This window comes from Phalangium opilio, unplaced genomic scaffold, assembly GCF_054372755.1.
Source record: "Phalangium opilio isolate 3A_F unplaced genomic scaffold, DU_Popi_V2 ptg000025l_1, whole genome shotgun sequence".
Lineage (NCBI taxonomy): Eukaryota > Metazoa > Arthropoda > Arachnida > Opiliones > Phalangiidae > Phalangium > Phalangium opilio.
The window spans coordinates 281,690-300,041 of record NW_028324156.1 but is presented as its reverse complement, the minus strand read 5'-3'; the positions used below and the strand labels follow the sequence as shown (position 1 = coordinate 300,041).

The 18,352-nt window shown below is 35.9% G+C and overlaps 2 protein-coding genes and 1 long non-coding RNA gene across 17 annotated transcripts in view; 1 reads left to right on the top strand and 2 right to left on the bottom strand.

Moving 5' to 3' along the window:
• LOC149691571 (flavin-containing monooxygenase 5-like) overlaps window positions 1-575 on the bottom strand; it is an 81,119-nt gene extending 80,544 nt beyond the window's left edge. Inside the window, exons 1-2 of one of the 4 annotated variants that reach the window (XM_089868909.1) lie at window positions 416-575; window positions 101-188 (exon numbers count right to left, since the gene is read on the bottom strand). In XM_089868909.1, coding sequence (XP_089725035.1) covers window positions 101-169 — 69 coding nt within the window. In that variant the 5' untranslated portion in view covers window positions 170-188; window positions 416-575. The remainder of the gene's footprint in view (window positions 1-100; window positions 189-415) is intronic. The other 3 variants (XM_089868910.1, XM_089868905.1, XM_089868908.1) reach the window with 3 other exon arrangements.
• A 136-nt stretch (window positions 576-711) lies between these two features.
• Window positions 712-18,352, bottom strand: part of LOC149691568 (uncharacterized) — a 58,689-nt gene continuing 41,048 nt past the window's right edge. For all 6 annotated transcript variants that reach the window (XM_089868891.1, XM_089868893.1, XM_089868892.1 and 3 more), the window contains 13 exons: window positions 12,238-13,093; window positions 11,166-11,603; window positions 4,467-4,749; window positions 4,019-4,289; window positions 3,901-3,945; window positions 3,670-3,828; window positions 3,448-3,540; window positions 3,168-3,366; window positions 2,960-3,111; window positions 2,616-2,889; window positions 2,162-2,420; window positions 1,848-2,094; window positions 712-1,768 (listed from right to left, as the gene is read on the bottom strand). In XM_089868891.1, coding sequence (XP_089725017.1) covers window positions 1,613-1,768; window positions 1,848-2,094; window positions 2,162-2,420; window positions 2,616-2,889; window positions 2,960-3,111; window positions 3,168-3,366; window positions 3,448-3,540; window positions 3,670-3,828; window positions 3,901-3,945; window positions 4,019-4,289; window positions 4,467-4,749; window positions 11,166-11,603; window positions 12,238-13,093 — 3,432 coding nt within the window. In that variant the 3' untranslated portion in view covers window positions 712-1,612. The remainder of the gene's footprint in view (window positions 1,769-1,847; window positions 2,095-2,161; window positions 2,421-2,615; window positions 2,890-2,959; window positions 3,112-3,167; window positions 3,367-3,447; window positions 3,541-3,669; window positions 3,829-3,900; window positions 3,946-4,018; window positions 4,290-4,466; window positions 4,750-11,165; window positions 11,604-12,237; window positions 13,094-18,352) is intronic.
• LOC149691570 (uncharacterized) lies at window positions 15,118-18,285 on the top strand. Of its 7 annotated transcripts, none has more exons than XR_016383393.1 (4): window positions 15,118-15,252; window positions 15,387-15,472; window positions 15,563-15,635; window positions 15,724-18,285. It is a non-coding gene; the product is annotated as an uncharacterized LOC149691570 (long non-coding RNA). The 7 variants fall into 7 exon arrangements; XR_016383392.1 differs by having other exon boundaries at window positions 15,527-15,635; XR_016383397.1 differs by having other exon boundaries at window positions 15,120-15,252; window positions 15,408-15,472.

The window sequence follows — 18,352 nt, the reverse complement described above, 5'->3', positions numbered from 1 at the left end:
ATTTGCTCAATATATAACCAAATACCACACCAAAGCATGAAAAGCATGGTTTTATGCCCCTTACACGGAAAAAAAACATTGAAAAATATAAGATTTTTACCTGAGTGTTGGCTAGAAGCTCGTAGTTATATGATGAGGAATGCATTTCTTTCTTTGACACATTATCCATTGCATTTACTTATTTATTCCTATAAATCATAAGATAATTAATTTTCGAAAAATAAACTGGAATTATAGGGCAGAGGTTAAACTAATCATCATTAATTTAGAAGCAAAACCGGTAATTCAACCCTAATTCAAGTTTAGACTAGTTTATGAAAATATGAATTTGAATTTTTGAAAACGTAGGAATGGCCAAGGCTTAGTGAAACTAAAAAATAGGTAATCTTCCGTTTCAAAATGTTTTATTACTTACTTTTAATTATTAAGATATTTCCCGCGTAGTAACGAAAGATTTTAATCTAGTACTAACTAATTTTATCATCGCGAACTTAACTCTAATAATAATTAAAGTAAAACATTACAATAACCAAAACTCGCCTCCTTCACACGTTTCATCACCGCAGACTAAAAAAGTCCAGACAGCGCAGTCGCGTCGTCTGCAATTTTACTGAAATTTGACCTTTGACCCGAACCAAACTTAAAATTTTAAGTGCCACGTTGCCGAAAGTAGCCATTTCTGAAAAGCAAACCAATAAATTTAAGCGAAAATAGCGGGAAACTCATTTATTTTATTAATTATTTTGACAAAAACTTAAGATTTAGATTGTCTAAGATGTTAGCAAAATTGTTTTTATATATATAAAAAAGTAACTGGATTAATGAAATTAGAATCTTTTAATTTCGATTAAGTCTAAATCTAAATAAAAAATGGAAGAAAAGTAATTTTGGCTGGATAAATATTAAGTTTTACTGTTTTTTTCCCGCGTTTGAGAAGTTGTAAAAGGATTTTCCATTAAAAATAGGTCTATTAGACTATTTACAGAAAAACAAACTAGAAAACACAAAAACAAAATGGAATGTCTATTCTTTCCAATACGTTAATTAATTAGTTACTTTGATAATTAATTAATTATTTAAACCTTTTGTATACATACCATTTTTTTAAAAGGCTTTTTTAATGTCAATTAAAAACCGACATTAACCTAATAACTATTTACATTTATGGATTAATTAAAACGACCTAATTACTAATCACCGCCGTTAGTTAATTATAATTAAGTCCGTTTTATACTTAAAAAAACCTTTTTTTTACGTAGATGGAATATATTGAAGTAAATCTATTCACAAAACGTTTCTAAACAATTGAATAAATCTGAGCCCAAAAAATTTCATCACATTCGAAGTTATTTGGGTTAAATTAAAATTAATTATCATTAAATCTTAGGAAAGAAAAAATAAAATAAAAATAGTTACACCTCCCAAACGTTAATTGTTAGGTGGACCTATCTAAAAAATAATTATATTTTGGCATTAATCCAAACAGGAAAGCTCTGATTGGTTAAGAGGTTTTTATATTACACTGGCGAGGTTTTGGTTCTTTTTTATTTATTTCAAGTAAGAAAATGTTTCTAGAGGGGGGGGGTGTATTTTAATTAATTACTGTTGTTAATCAGAGGTGCCATCGGTTAATTAAGGAAGCTCGCTGATTATTGGAAGATGTCATCCATTCTTCCCTGGAGATACAAACTCTTTGAAATTCGTTTGACAAGGACATTTGACAGGCACCTAAAAACGCCATATGTTGGCGGTAAGGAGAAGCGTGAACCTAAAATTGTCAAATTCAAAGAAACGGACGGTTAATTTAAGCCTTGTCAACCTTTAAGCCTTGGCCCTAATTAATATACCTTTGGAATGACACTATTAGGCGTCAATTTATCAATTTCTTTCTCTAATCTTTGAGCAAAACCGGGTAGACACGTGACACCGCCACTGAGGAAAATGGAGCGAGCCATTTCCTTTCTGACATCCATTCCGCATTCTTGTATCGCCTTATGAACTAATTTGGCTAAACCGGGGCTATCAAGACCCCATAATTTTGGATTAAAGAGCCCCTCTGGCGCGTGAAACCTTCCAAACTCCATAGTAACTGACCTATATTACGTAAAGTTACATCAGTAACTTTTTTTAGGCTTAATGCTAAGCCTATAACTAGACCTACTTGAAAGGAGGGTTGTCCTGCAAGAATTTATCAACCGGTATCACTTTTTCGACACTTTCTGGGTCGTATCTACACCTTTCAACCTCTTCATCATAATTTTGAGCCACGTAACAACTTTGCTCCAATAGATATCTTAGCAGGAATGATTCTACGTCACTGAGGAGACTTATTTGTTTGTGCGCCAACGTGTGGTTTAAATGGTGAGCTATTCGTCTACCACCGTAAGGTAACCTAGTTATGCCATTTTCGACGATATAACCTGAAAGAAAATAATTATTTAAGATAAGCCTTTGCGAAATCAAGATAAGCCTTTGCGAAATCAAGATAAGCCTTTGCGAAATCAAGATAAGCCTTTGCGAAATCAAGATAAGCCTTTGCGAAATCAAGATAAGCCTTTGCGAAATCAAGATAAGCCTTGGCGAAATCAAGATAAGCCTTGGCAAAATTGTTTTACCTTCGCTAACAGGAACGATATCGAGTCGATCTCCGACGTCCACAACCACGCCGGAAGTGGATCTATAAGCGTATAACGTCAGGAGAGCTTGATGTGTCATATTGACTCCTTGAGCACCAAAATCCTCTAAGAGCATTTTGGTTATGGCTAGCTGCGTTTGAGGGCTGAGAGTTCTTGGAACGCATAAGGCCACCGTGTAAAGCGATGGATCCATGTTCAATTCCGTAAAGACTTTTTTAAATAAAACTGGCAGTGAATCAACATCCAGAGTGTACTGAAAAACCATGTACTCAAAAGATTAGGGCACTAGGAGGACACGCAATTAGCTCCTTGGCTTTACTTACCTTGCTTATCTTGGCTGTGGGTTGAATTGGAAACGAAATTACGGATTGTTGCCTTGTATAAGGAACCAAGGCTTCACTACCAAAGACTTTCTTTTGACTATTAACTTTATTAGACGCGCAAACATTCGGGAAATAAACTTGCGGTAGTGTCGCTATAATTATGTTTAATTAGTTTAAAATTAGTATTCAATAGTTAAAAATGACTTACGTTGATCCATCAAGATACCAGCCCTTGTGGAACAACCTCCCAAATCAATTATGACAATTTTTTTGCGACTAGGTAATGGGTAGGCGACGGGGTGAACGTAAGTAGCGTCAAAGTTTTCTTGACAATGCCAAGATAGGACGTCAAACCAATCATCGGTATCCGTAACACTATGGCATCTCAGTACCAAGTAGTGTCCTTTCTGAGAGAGTCAGTTAAGCCTCGGTTAAAACTATCCCCGATGGTAAATAAATAAATAAAAAAACACTCAACCGGTACTTACTCTATCGTCCAATCCAACAACTTTGTCGTCGAGTCTTTCAAGGGTCCCTCCCATTAAAAGTAAGGACATACGTGGTTCTTCCGAATAACTACTCTGAAGGTTGAGAGGAAGAAAGAAAGAAGAGAAAGAAAATTTTACAACCAGCCGACCGTGCGAGGTCTACGCAAACGTTTCTCCGCCATCAAGTAAAATAAAAAGTAAAAAATAAAAAATAGTACTTACATCGTAACAATGTAAATGTCCATCAAAAACTTTGAAGTATTTCCGTTTCCAAGAGTTCCAATAGGTTGATTTCCGTTTTCCAGTTGGTAATTTTTCTAAATAACCTTCCATCATGACGGGACGTTCCCCGGGATAAGACACATTTCGACAATCACTTCGCTGTTAATTATGAACAAAATTAATTAGTCTAATAAAAAAAACTATTATTAAAAATCATTCGTGAGAACTTACTTCATTAATTTGTGGAGTTTTATACAATTCCGCCAATAAATCCGACTATAAAGTTTAAAATAATAATACGGATTTAGGTTACAAACGTCACGTGGTGGTTTTCTATAGTAAATCCTACCGGGTCCCAACTCAGCGTCGTGCTTCTAGGCCTGTTGGTTGTGATGACCTCATCTTCGTTGCTGTCCTTCGCACTGAAGGTGACGTGACCGTTACTTTTGGGCTTTATTTCGGGTGACTGCTTGACCTGTGTAGGCGGGGATTGGGAAGGAATTTTCGGTGGAGGAGTCGACGGAAGAGCTGGTGGGGTTTCATCACGATCTTGGTCGTTTTTCTCTTTAATTTCCTGTTTCTTGTGATAGCCATTTACGGGAATGTAATTGGGTAGCGGTCTAAAGAGAAACGTGACAAGAAAAAATGACGAAAAAAAAAAGGGTTGTTAGGAAACTTAATAACGTTTGAAAGACACCCCAATCTTAAAGAGGGAGTGAACTATTACGTAGTTAAGCCTACTTTGAGCAAGAGTCTCTAAGAACTAAGAATCACTATATAAAAAAATGTCACCTTACCTTGGTGGTACTAAGGGAACTTCCAAGTTACTTGTGAAGATATTTTCTTCTAGTCTCGGCAAGGGATCCGGACTTTCAAAGCCCTTAACGATAAGGTTACTTCCGTTAAGTTTGTGGTCCAAGGAAGAACAGGGTGATAAGGGGTCATCCAACTCTTCAGCGGCGCTACTACTACTCGGGTGGTCTTCGGCCACTCCGGAATCATCGTGATTATCCTCTTTGCCAAATAATCCTCCACCCAAAGAAGTGGGCGACTTTATAGAGTCATCGTCGGAACTAATACCTTCAAAAGAATAACAATGAAAGTCAAAATTAGATAAATAAACCATGACTTAATGAAAGAACGCGTGACAACGCACAAGATTTGACACTACGCGGCAAATTTCACGAGAGATTTGACACTACGCGGCAAATTTCACGAGAGATTTGACACTACGCGGCAAATTTCACGAGAGATTTGACACTACGCGGCAATTTTCACGAGAGATTTGACACTACGCGGCAATTTTCACGAGATATTTGACACTACGCGGCAATTTTCACGAGATATTTGACACTACGCGGCAATTTTCACGAGATATTTGACACTACGCGGCAATTTTCACGAGATATTTGACACTACGCGGCAATTTTCACGAGATATTTGACACTACGCGGCAATTTTCACGAGATATTTGACACTACGCGGCAATTTTCACGTGGAGTAGTTACATAAACACAAAATTTACAAAAAACCCATTGAAAACAACGGCATCCATAATTACCTAAAGACATCATTGACAAAACAAAAAGAATTTAATCTAAAACTAAACGCAAATTAAATCGAAGATCCTGTTTCAAACTAAATTAACTCTGGCGATACGAGCGAGTACTTGCTTATTTAAATATAATCTAATCAATTCAATAAATATATATATACTGATACGAAGATACGACCCCAAAATACACCCGTTCCGTTCCGTTGTTGAGAAGCAATCAACGTTTCCAAACACCAATCATCATCAGATAAAAACGAACTGGTGTAAAAAAAAACACTACCATACAACGAAGGTTGTCGACGACAAAATAAATGATTTAAGAACTGAAAAACGTCCCCTGGGAGTTTGAAACAGGATAAGGGAATAGAGGGGGGAGTTACTTTAACAATCCCTAAAATGGTATTTTAACATATTACTTCTGCAAAAACCTGTCACTCTTTATTTTAAAGTGAAAAAAAATTTATAATACATCTATATAGCCAGCTAATTAGTATTTCAAAAAATTAAACTAATAAACGTTGTCGAGAATGCAGGAATGTTTGGAATTGGATCAAGGTGGTTTTCCTGGTGAGGGTGGCAAGGTACGTTACCGATTAACCTCCCCAAAAAAAATCAAAAAATAAATAACTTCATCATAGTATCAACTTAACTTCACACTAGAGTGAATCATAGTTTTCTATAAACTTTTCCAGAAGGGGATAATAGAAGAAGGATGACACTCTGTATCCTCTTAATGTAACGTCATTCTTCCCAGGCTCACCCTTTTAGTTTGCTTTCCCGCTCATTAAACTAGAAAAGGGCATCGCACCGTAAGGTGAAATCTATAGTTGTTTGGCACTAAATCCCCAGAAATCTAAGCTTGATTGTCTCACCGTTGGACAAAAATGCACAAGCGCGTCTTGCCAAATATTTTAAATGCTAATAGAGTATTGATGAGGGAACTATTTATCGGTTTAGTAACCTTGCTCTAAATGTTCCGATGTTGGGAAGAGTGACGTTACACTTACCCCGCTTTGTGGTGGTACACTTCTCTCGAAGTTAAGTATTATATACTTCTGGTTTTTCTTAGTTTTTCTTCGGTTTGTAACTTTACTTATACAGCTAATGACGTACTTTAAACCACTCCCCTTGAACTGTAGTTATAGTTCTTTGATAACTGCCGCTATACAAGAGTGTATGGAGGGCATATAGTCAATTTTAGTTGTTACTTAAGCGGAAATAGATGGGGGAGGGGAGAAACTTAAAGAATAACTTTATTCATACACATTCAAGTCATTCTGACTTTGAATTCGTAGATGCGTATACAGAACAAAAGAAATGTTCACCAAAAGTAATTTTTTAAAACATCAAATTTCAAGCTAGAATAAATCATAAGAAAAACCACCCTGAATGTTGCATTCAAAAGTAATTATGGCAGAGACGTAACTTTAACTGTATTAAAGTATATTTATAATTAATATGGGCTGCCATTTCAATAAAATCGCCAGACTTTCAAACGTAATTATGGCAGAGACGTAACTTTAACTGTACTAAAGTCTATTTATAAGTAATACCGACTGCCATTTGAATAAAATCGCCAGACTTTCAAACGTAATAACGGCACAGACGTAACATTAACTGTACTTAAGAATATTTATAATTAATACGGGCTGCCATTTGAATAAAATCGAGTTACTTATATAAAGCGTACAACACACACCTCTACCGCGCTTATTTCAAAGGCCAAAGTTATTGTTAGAGAAATATAATTAAATGCTTACTAAGAATGAATTCATTAAATATTGAAAATAATTATAATCTAGGCCGCAGCTCATGTGGTTTTTATTTTACGTGCAAATTAATTCGTGACGTCAGTTACAGCGTGTTTTCAAAGATAACCCAGCAAAATATCAAGGCTAAAAAATACTTCAAACCATATTTAAATATGCATTAAATTAAAATTAAATTTTGCTGTATTTTCCTTTGATAATTAAACATACTAGCAACAAATTTCAAAAGGTATACGAACTAAAAATCAAGTGTTATAATCTCTAAACAAAAATAATAAAAAATATCCGTAATTATACATTAAAACTAACTTAATTTTGGCATAAATTTCCTTTAGTAGATTTAAAATAAACCATAGTCAAAAATAATCAAATAAACATAAACATACCAACAAATTTCGACGAAAACATCTCCAATAAAAAAGTTCTTCAGTAACACACATCAACAAACACACACAATTTTGAATTTTCTCTGCACACAAAAATCTACCATTACATTTCTCTCGCAATGCCACGCCACGAATGTGACCGAGTAATTTCTTTGGGAATAAATTATTTTTACCCTACGCTAGGCAATTACAAACACAAGAATATGGTGAAGAATTCGTTGTTCATCCTTTCATAAAAAAAAAACCCCATGGGTAGGTAACCGCGAGTCAGATTTCAGTGGACCATGTAAAAGCGAAATGAAGAGGAACTTCATATAACTCAATACTTTCTAATTAGCAAACTCGTCCTAGTTTTAATTGAGAACTTTTTTTTGGTTATTTTCGAATCAAATCAGCTACAGACAAGAATTTGGCACCGATTTTTTTTCTATCTCTCTCCCCAAATAAACGAAAGTAATCAAGCGTTCCTATATTTAATAATTGGATTGAGACGACCAAGTGAAACTCGAAACCACGACTCTTAACTTTTTCAAGTCCGTCCCTAGACTAAATCTATATCAAATTCGCTATGGTTTACTTCAACGCTTACATTTAAACGGCTTCAAAGAAAAAAAAGATTAAACCTTTAACCCACGCTATTAAAATGTTTTCCACGTATTAATTAACTATAGTCTCTAGAATTAACTAAACTTCCATTGAATTTAATTCGGATGGTTGTTTCTCGCCCACATATATCCTTGGATCATAAATTTACAAGTGATATGTTCCTACCATAAGTATGACACAACCACTAAGAGCTAGTTCGAGGGAGAACGACGGAAGCGAGAATTGAAGTCCTACACTCGGTGGTTAGTTTTGCAGGACTTCCATCTTCCTATTTAGTCTGCATTACTAAGCCATTGATAGCGCCTCACCAGGCGTCGCTTTACCTCGAATCTATAATCGACCTCACTTCATGACAAGCTCCAGTTTGTAACCAGACATTACAAACTTATGGAACAGAACATATCTTATAAACTTATGCTTGGATTAAACAGAAAAGATAACCTTAAGAAACGTAACGTTAATGTCTTTGATACTTAAAGAGATTAGCATCTTTATCTACAACACCCCCAACCCAGATGTAAATTGTAATTAAAACAACTTACAATTAGTACAATCCAACCATGATGTTAATTGCAAATTTCCTAAACCCAAGTCTTCAACCCACTCATTGACGTCTAAGGTTTGGGATAACACACCGAGGGTTGACACAACCGTACCATTGACCCCGAAATTTTCCAAAAGAGACATGTAACCGAGGGATGGCCAACGGAAAAAGAAGCTCAAGATGAAAGAGAGAGAGGGAGAGAAAAGATGAAAGACACTACGTCGCGCAAGAGACTGCGAATTTTAGCCTTGACCTTCCGAGACGTCGCCTTCAAAATCTTTCTTTTCTCGTCTAGCGGTAGAAACCGGAAGTAAAGCGCGCATAGGAGGACATGTCCCTGAGATCCTCATAGGCTCAGAGGCAAGCGAAATTAAATCAATCAGAAATCTAAGAATAATTTATGCCATATCATCATAAAACAAAAACTGCCTACGAAACCGATGGACAGAAAATGCTTGTTAATTCGACCTGCACGTTCGCATATTCCACGGTCCAACTTCTATTGTTTCTCGCTACGTCACAGCCAAACTAATCTATAATAAAGGGGGAAGGGTGGCTCTTTCTTTTCCTAAGCCTTGGCCAAAATACAATACAAGCAGCGAATATTGTTTATATCATGTCATGCGCAAACGCGAATTGTTATAAAATAAATTCATATCACGATTTAATGGGTGTACAGCATAAATGAAATTAATGATAAGTAAGTAAATAAATAAATAAAACTTACCGAATTTAAATATACCTGACATATCAATTGGTAGCCTTATATCTTATAATGCATCGAACACTATTTAGTTTCGTGGTTAAAAGTGAAATTCGATATATATATTTTTCAGTTCTAACTAGACCATATACCATATGCATACTCCGCCCAAAATATTATATTGGAGTATTGGAAAATATATACCTACATGATTTAGGACCGGAATACCCCTGACATACTTAATAATCGTACACCGGTATATGATACCAAATTACTGTGAGAAATGCTAGGTGTATGGTAACCCCAATTTAATATGCAGGTTGTTCAAAAAATGGTAATTATAAGGCCGAAGTACAGTGGGCGGGTTCTATGGGAAATCAATTTTGACAATTTTGAGTAACAAAATGTAACTTTTATGACACATTTTGCTCCTAAGGAGGGACACCCTAAACAAACTATGATTTTAGCCTTTTACGCACGACCCTTTGTTAGTTAATTTTAAGGGTTCATACGTAACTTGAAACTGTGTCCTTTGTCACAGAACGACAGGCTTAAAATTGAAGTCCCATAGAACCAACTATACTTCGGTTCTACCACACCAGGGATAGATTTAATTTTTGAAGTAGGAATGGAGAATGGTTAGTATTTACTTCAGTCCGACTCATAGACCACCCAGTATAGAGCGTACTCTCCCTCCAACACGTAACGAAAAGTTTAAATTATCTTATTGGCTCACTTAAACTACGTTTTGATGACGTTGCTGACGGGGACAGCGAAAAATACGTTAATCCCTTTGTTACCTCTGTCGCTATGACCCGTCTCTTCTTTCATACCCCCCCCCCGTCCCGTGGAAGGGGGTTCGGGACTTTGACGCGCGCCCAGATATTACCCTATTCTCCATTCCTACTTCTAAAATTAAATCTATCCCTGACCACACCTTTAAAGACACTCTTAAAAATGTATTTATAATTCCTAATCAATTCTATGATTTAAAAATACTTGTAATAAAAATTGAATATTTACATTGGCGTCACCGTCGCCTTATAACCTTCCACGTAAACGTTTCCGAAACCAACGCTATTTTATTTTTGTTTTTAATATAAAAAACCTGTATTATTATATATCCTATATATTTTTAATTTTTTTCTTCAGTCTAAAATTAATGACGTGGGGTTCTTGGGGAAGTGGGCTGGGAGGGGGCAGGAAATGCATCTACTGATGGGGAAGAAAGAAAAATAAATGTTCCCCAGTCATCAAGAAGATTTATCGCGCCTGTAAAAGACCTTTCCCCGCCTCGTTTTAGTGTATACATAATCGAAAAGGCAAAAGCTCCCACGAAGGCGACAGCAGCCCCAGCAAGCTACAGTCGGGTTTTTTCTTATATATATATAAACGTATAGCTTAATGGATTAATTTTTCAGAGAAGATGGTTTCCTCCCATAGCTTAATCTCCCTAATATTAGTAAAACATAGTTATACAATGTTGGAAGAACTGCATGTGAACAAAAAAATAACTGGAGTCACGCGCAAAAGGTTATATACTACTTTGAGAGTGTTGAATGCGTTAGTTTTACAATGGGTTATTTGTGAAACTAAAAACAAGATGGTCTCCACCCATAGCTTAATCTCTCTTATATTAGTAAAACATAGTTATACAACGTTGGAACAACTGCACGTGAACTAATAATAAATAATAAAAAAATAAGTGGAGTAACGCGCAAAAGGTTATATACTACTTTGCGAGTGTTGAATGTGTTAGTTTTACAATGGGCTAAAAACAAGATGGTTCTCATGACGTTAAGGGAAAATGTGTTTTTTGTTTGTTTTGTTATTGCCAAACCCTAAAATGAGTTCAATATGCGGTAATGTTGTCCCAAATATAACAGCAATCCAAAATATTACAAACAAAAGGTAAGAATAGATAAAAACTCACCATTCTCGGTCTTGCGCGATTGAGAATTTCCATTGATAGAAACTTTAGTCTCCGTCGCGAGATCTTCCTCGTGATTGATCAATTTCTGGGCTTCGGTTGTACTTGGAATAATCCTTTGAACAACGGAATCAACGGTGCTGCTCCTGGCATCCGAATCGGAGCTATCTTCATCTTCATCGTCTTCGTCGTCTTGGTAATTTTCTTCTTGTTGCTGTTGCAACATTTCGGCCTCGGCTTCCTCTTCCGGTTCTTCGAGAATGACTTCCAATTCGTTCTCGTCCGTGTAGTAAACGTATCGACGTGGATCGGCTGCCATATAAGAAGCAGAGTTATCCACGAAATCTTCTTCGGATTCTTCTTCCGTTTCCGTTCCGCCTCCCCCTTCTTCCGATTCGTGTCCCTCGGCATCTCCCGCGTTTTCGTCTCGCGCCAATCCACCTGAACAAACGATGTAAGAAACACGCGTAAAAAATATATAAAAATTGATTGCTCTAAAAGCCTAACGTCTTTCTCGTAAGAGTTCATCAGGTCTTAGAAGTTAGCGAAGAAGAGTTTACAAGAACTCGGGGAGGGGGGTGGGCTGTTTTATTTACAGTTCGTTTATTATAGTAGCGATTGTATGAAATTGAAGAATGGTGTTCATTGGTTGCCTACCCTAACAAACGCGTATTAGCTGAAGCATATCATACTTCTCTTCGAGAGAAGTGTACCACCACAAGGCGGTCGGGGTAATTGTAACACGATTCTTCCCAACATAATTTTACATTTATTATAAATGAATCACGTACGCGATAAATAGTTCCCTGATTATTACTCTATTAGCGCTGAACTATTTGCCAAGGATTTTTGTCTCGCGTCAAGACGAAGTTTGTGGGTTCATTGCTATGTATTTACTACAAAACAGTTTGATGAACAGGAAAGCAAACAAAAAGGTGCATGAGAATGGGAAGAATCATGTTACATAACTAATGTATTAAGAGGATACCTAATGTCATACTTCTACAATTATCCCCTTCTGGTAATAGTAATTTACGAAATTTACAAAGAATTAAGTCCAAAAACAAAAACTCACTTTGTCTCTTTTGCAACTCCCTCTCCTGTTCGACAAAATCGTCATCAGGATCACTGGACGGTTGCTCGACGAGCGGTGAATCACCGTGTCCATCAAGGTCATTTAAGCCTTCATCATCATGGCTCAGATGACCATGAAGGTCAATTCCTTTCGGCGTCGAAGACACCACATTTTCAGTCCTATCCTCAATTTCCACTTTGATAATCCTAACGGGTGACGTCACCGGTGTCGAACCGGATCCGGAAACGACCGACTCTTCCTCCACGGCGGAACAACTATCGTAAGCGTCGTCTAAATCCTCCGCGAAAGTAGTCCGATGCACGACGAAATCCGATACGTCAAAATCCGATTCGGAACGAGTCCTAAAATCACTTAACGCGTCACTGTTGTCTCTGGTAGTACTCGTGATTGTTGTGGCCGCGTCATCCTCGTCTAAAACAGTCGCTTCGCCTCTCCGTGCAGCCGGTGTCCATTCACCACTGCTACTCCAAGTCTTACGCGTACCACCTCCATTTTGAGCACTAACACTACTCGCACCACCGCCGCCACCGTTAGATTCCTGTTGTTGAAAAAACCGTAGTCTTTCCTTGAAGCCAACCGCGCGTACCGGACTGTCCGACTTATTGATAACCTCTTCGTCTTGATTGTCATCCAATAACCTATCTGCACTGTTCCTTCTAATCACAACCGGGTATATTTCCGAGTCCGGGGAATTTGTGTTGAGCGTCGGTTTACTTAATCCGTTGTTGGTGGTGATGGTACTACTAGTCCCGGAAGACAGGATCGAATTGGACGATGTTCTTGAATCGGCGTCCTCGGATATAATACGATGGTTTTGTTTGGCTCGTACCGCTTGCTGTTGACGAAAGCAAGTAGAAAAGTATTGAGAATAATGACAAGACATTTTGGGTTAAGCCTTGGTTGGAATATAACCCGGGGACATTTTCTCCTTTGTGTCTCCCCTCGTTAATGGTTTCAAGAAAATTGACCAGATATCTTGGCTCGCTTGGCTAATGACTAAGTCTAACGTAACCTTTGAAAGACACGCCTTTACTAAACACCAGTACAAGCGATCTCTGACCAAAAATAGCTTTCAAAGACACTTAAATTATGTTCCCTTTTTGGGGGGACATCAACTTCTAATGGAACATTCCCGACCATTCAGACAGCATTCTCGATTCCCTTTGGAAAGTCCGCGTGTCATTTAGGTTCCTTTCCTAACAAAAGGCCAAGGCTTAAAAAAGACCCTAAAGAATCCAAGATATGTCCCGCAAGTTCAAACAAAAACACTCTCTGGAAATAAACTCATATCCCCTCAATAACTACGCGGGAATCTTTTGGGGGTGCCACTGAGAGTTGTGACAAAAGGGCACCAACCAAACTAGAAAATGACTCCGCTTCTATATCAAAAATGTGGCACAATCATTACGAAGCACAAAAGAGCGAAATTTGTACCACTATATCGATAACAAAGTGCGTTAAAACGGTATTACTTGTCCTTAAAGTAACAGTTAAAACAGGGTATTCTTCAACTTTGGGAATAGCGTCAAGTGATATTGGGTTTCAATCATGGACTGTTTTGATTGAAGACGGGGTATTACGATACCCAGCCTTTTAGTAGGGTATTTTCAACAATTAAACCAAGGCCTGTTTGAAATACCTTCGTTCTAAATTAAAATGGTTCTAAATACAGGATATTCGCCCCGTGGATTTTACAAATAACCCAAAACGACGTGGCAGTTGAATAACTTATTACGGTTAACGTTTAATGAGTAATTAACACAGGGTGCCATTGCCCCAGATTTAAGCGACCCCTAGCTTGAAAATTTGGTTCAATAATCCCTCCCAAAACTAACCTACAACGCGCCTTAATTAACTTGTCACTTTTGTCAAGGGTATAAAGACCATTATTGATCAATTCTTTCAGTGCAAAGCAACAATGGTAAACGTTTATACAATAGAACAACAAATTAGCACCCGAGGCTGCTGGGAACCGCCAAATATTTCGGGGGGCCAATTATTAAAAATGGTAAATGGGCGAGCAGTTTCAATGATAATTTCTTAAAAGGGTTTGCGCCGCCCCAGGAACGAATTAATGTAATTAGACTAATTAACTAAACTAATAATTAAATTTAATGTCATTAAGTAATTTCGTTAAAATAAACAAACTACCTTAATTTGAAAATAATGAGTGAGATTACGAAATGGGTTTTTAGTTTATTTTTTAACTAGTTTGTCAAAAATTTATTTTGATTATTTTTTATTTTGAGACGATGATGACAGGCAAGTACTTTTGATTGTGTAATATCAAATGATGAAATATTATTGAATGCTTTTACCCTACCCTATTTATTGAAACATTCCTTTTTTCATCGACTTATATAAAAATTGCAAATACAAGCTTGCTCGAGATTAAATAAATGTTTCCAGATTTATATTGATAAAAATCAATTGTCCCAGTTCAGTTTTCTCGTAAATAAAAACCAATTTCCTGATATTTTTCGTATAAATTTACTATTTATTAGACCAAATAATAAATTCTTTATTGATCCAAAAAGTAAACGCATGGAACGAAGAAATTCTACAGGGCCGGTAGGCCCTTGTAGATATGACTTGATACTCTTTTGTAACGTTAAAGCAAAATTCACATGCTTTTACCATTTTTCCTATGGAGATTAACATGGGGTTTTTCGTGATATTTAGCCACCTCTAACTGAAAAACTAGAGCGAAATTACTTTTCGGAATACTCTTAATTTAACAATTATGTATTCAAGGTGTGCTATCGGCTAGTTTAATTTAAATCAATTAACTCTAAGTATGTTAATTTTAGTTAATTCTAAAAGTACGTCAAAATTACTTTTGAGTCAGACTATCTAGCAGTAGACGCTGACAGATTACTTTACTATTTCATCCGAGCTTGAGCACCTTTATATGTATTTTCTAATTAACTGTAGCACCCTTAATAAGAAATAGGTCGTTATCAGGTCGAATTTTCGTCTAGAAAAGTAATTCAGGTAAATAATTACAGTTAACAGAGGTTTTTATATCATTTAAAGTAAGTTTTTGAACGTTCTTTACGGCCAAGGCTTAAGTTGTATTTTAGTTTGTCTATGTAATATAGTATTTATATAGTCTTTCCCCTTTCAAGATAAAAAAAGCTCATTTCCAGCTCTGTATTCCAAAAATACGCAGTCTGCTTCGTTTCCTGCTACAAACAAATATATGAGGACTGAGGTATACAGGGTTTCATTATTTGTTAATCTCACCAAAATGCTACTAATTGTGAAGGTGTGTGATATATTTCCTTAAACTAAACCAATGTAGAGGAATTTCCATGTTTACATCAGCACAGATTCTCTCAACGTAACCACGTTGGAAACGGAGAGTTACGTATGAGGTATACTGGGTTTCATTATTTGTTAATGGTTTAGAAATCAACGGTAGTGTTTTCACCCTGTGAAGAATTCAACTTCAAAATATTACAGGAAAGATCACAAAATGTTCAATGTGTTTTCCTACGGCAGTTAAAAGAGTGGTGTATAGGTTACTGGTTAGCGCAGTTCACTCAACATTCTCATTTGAGGACAGGTATACGCGGTTTCATTATTTGTTAATCTCACTAAAATGCTACTAATTGTGAAGGTGTGTGATATAATTCCTTAAAACTAAACCAATGTAGAGGACCAGATTATTCGTTAAAACAATTTTGGTCCTATTGAATCAGTTATACTGTGATGTTACGTTATCATTTTATAAACTATTTGTTACCAACAGTGGATTGTTTAATTCATAAGTAACAGTGGTGCTGGTTAATCCAGGAGGACAGTGTCGTTATATAATTTAATTAGTCAAATAATTTTCATGTTTACATCACAGATTCTCTCAACGTAACCACGTTAGAAACGGAGGGTTACGTTGTTTGCTATTTCCACAGTCCACGTTGCCGTTTGTTTATTGGTTTAAATTGCTATGAATTGTATAGGTATTTGATTTAATTACTGGTATTCAAGCTAAACTATAGAATAACATCATTCATTAACATATTGTATAGATAATCTTTACCACAAAACTAGCACAGGATATGATAAAAATTTAACGCAATGTGTTGGAAATAATAAAAAACTCCTCTAAACATTAGAGTTAAGGTGAATTATTTATTAAAAGTCATTTTATAAGCTTAATGAGCACTGACGACAAGTTAATTTCAACGTAATTAAGTGTAATTAACGTGAAATTAAACCCCGAATGTACATTTTTTTTGGATGAAAACTCAGATAACTCTTAAATGATGTCCTTGATTAAGATTGTATCTAACCAAGCCGTTGGTAAAGCCCCATGTTTTCTCTTTCACACTTAAGCTAATTTAAATTATCTCGAAAGCACCTTAATAGGCGCGAAATTCAAAAGTTTAGGGTAAAATAAGAATCGAAAACTCCACTAAAAATTGCAATTAAGGTGAAGTATACATTTAAACTCATTTTATAGCCTAAATGTACACTGCCAAAACACAATCCTACGTTAATTTTAACTCAATTAAATATAATTAACGTGAAATTAAACCAAAATATACATTTTTGGATAAAAGCTCAAATAACTTTTAAATAAACTGTTTAAACTACCCAAAAGTTTAGGGTACCATAATGATGAATATATGCCAAAAATATTAAACTGCACTAAACATTGCAAATAGGGTAAAAAATTCAAATAAATTTTAAGCTTAATCCACTCTCACGAACCACGCTCAAATTAAGATTAAAACATCACAAGTTTTTCGTACAGCCACAGTAGTTTCCTATTTCACTTTCAAATTAATCTAAATGATCATTAAAATACATCAAAAGCGCATACATTAAAATTTTAGGGTAATTGCAATTTAAGTTAATATTTTATTGAAACTTTTATTATAAAATAAATCCACACAAGATAAACAAGATAAGCCGTTAAATTAAACTCAATCAAGTATAATTAACCTAAGAAAAACATTAACATGTACAAAAATGGGCCAAGCCTCGCTTCGTGCCCTCTCCGCCCTAAAAAGTTCTGAGATCCCATGTAGTGCCAAGTCTGCCTTTTGTTCTCATTCAATCGCCAATTGAACAATTATGTTATAAATTAAGTCCTTTTCCTAATTAATAACCAATATTCTTTGACTCTATCATTATTATACATCTTTGTTCGTATCAAAAATATCGTGACTTGGCAATCGCAAGTAAGTAATATTAAAAGGAAGTCGAAGGGATATTCACTAAATCGTTTATGGTCGAGGGGATATGTACAAGTTTATAAGATGAGTCATGCACAACCCTATGTACAAATTATATGGTGAGTTATGCATAACCCTATTTACAAGTTTATAAGGCGAGTTATGCATAACCTTATGTACACCTGCGCTTGCCAAGTCACGATATTTTTGATACGAACAAAGATGTATAATAATGATAGAGTCAAAGAATATTGGTTATTAATTAGGAAAAGGACTTAATTTATAACATAATTGTTCAATTGGCGATTGAATGAGACCAAAAGGCAGACTTGGCTCTACATGGGATTTCAGAACTTTTACGGCGGAGAGGGCACGAAGCGAGGCTTGGCCCATTTTTGTACATGTTAATGTTTTTCTTAGGATCTCACTTCTTTTTGTAGACCCTCTCGTTATACTTCGGTAGTTATATTAAAACAAGACCCTCTCGTGGTACTTCGTTTGCCAATATAATCGCTAACGTTTGTCCATATTTACGCTGAATTACCCCTTTCGACCCGCAGAGAATATGCAATAAAGATTGTACGCGATATCCTAATAAAAGAATGTAGCATCAGTTACGACACATTTCTATTAAACTACTACTCCTATTAGCTTTAATATATATTTAACTTTCGGTTAACTTTGGACCATTACGTCCTTTCATCAAGAACACACACTATTTCTGTTGAAAAGACGGCAGCGCCATCTAGTTTTAAAATAAAGAACTAAAGAACAATTTTATAAAAAATTCGGGATGTTTTAATTTTTCTGTGCTTTATAAAATAAATGAAAACTAAATCCTGAATTTTAAGTTTCTATCTCCTCTAGAAGTACCTTAGAATTTTGATGATCGGTGAGTGAGTGAGTGAGTG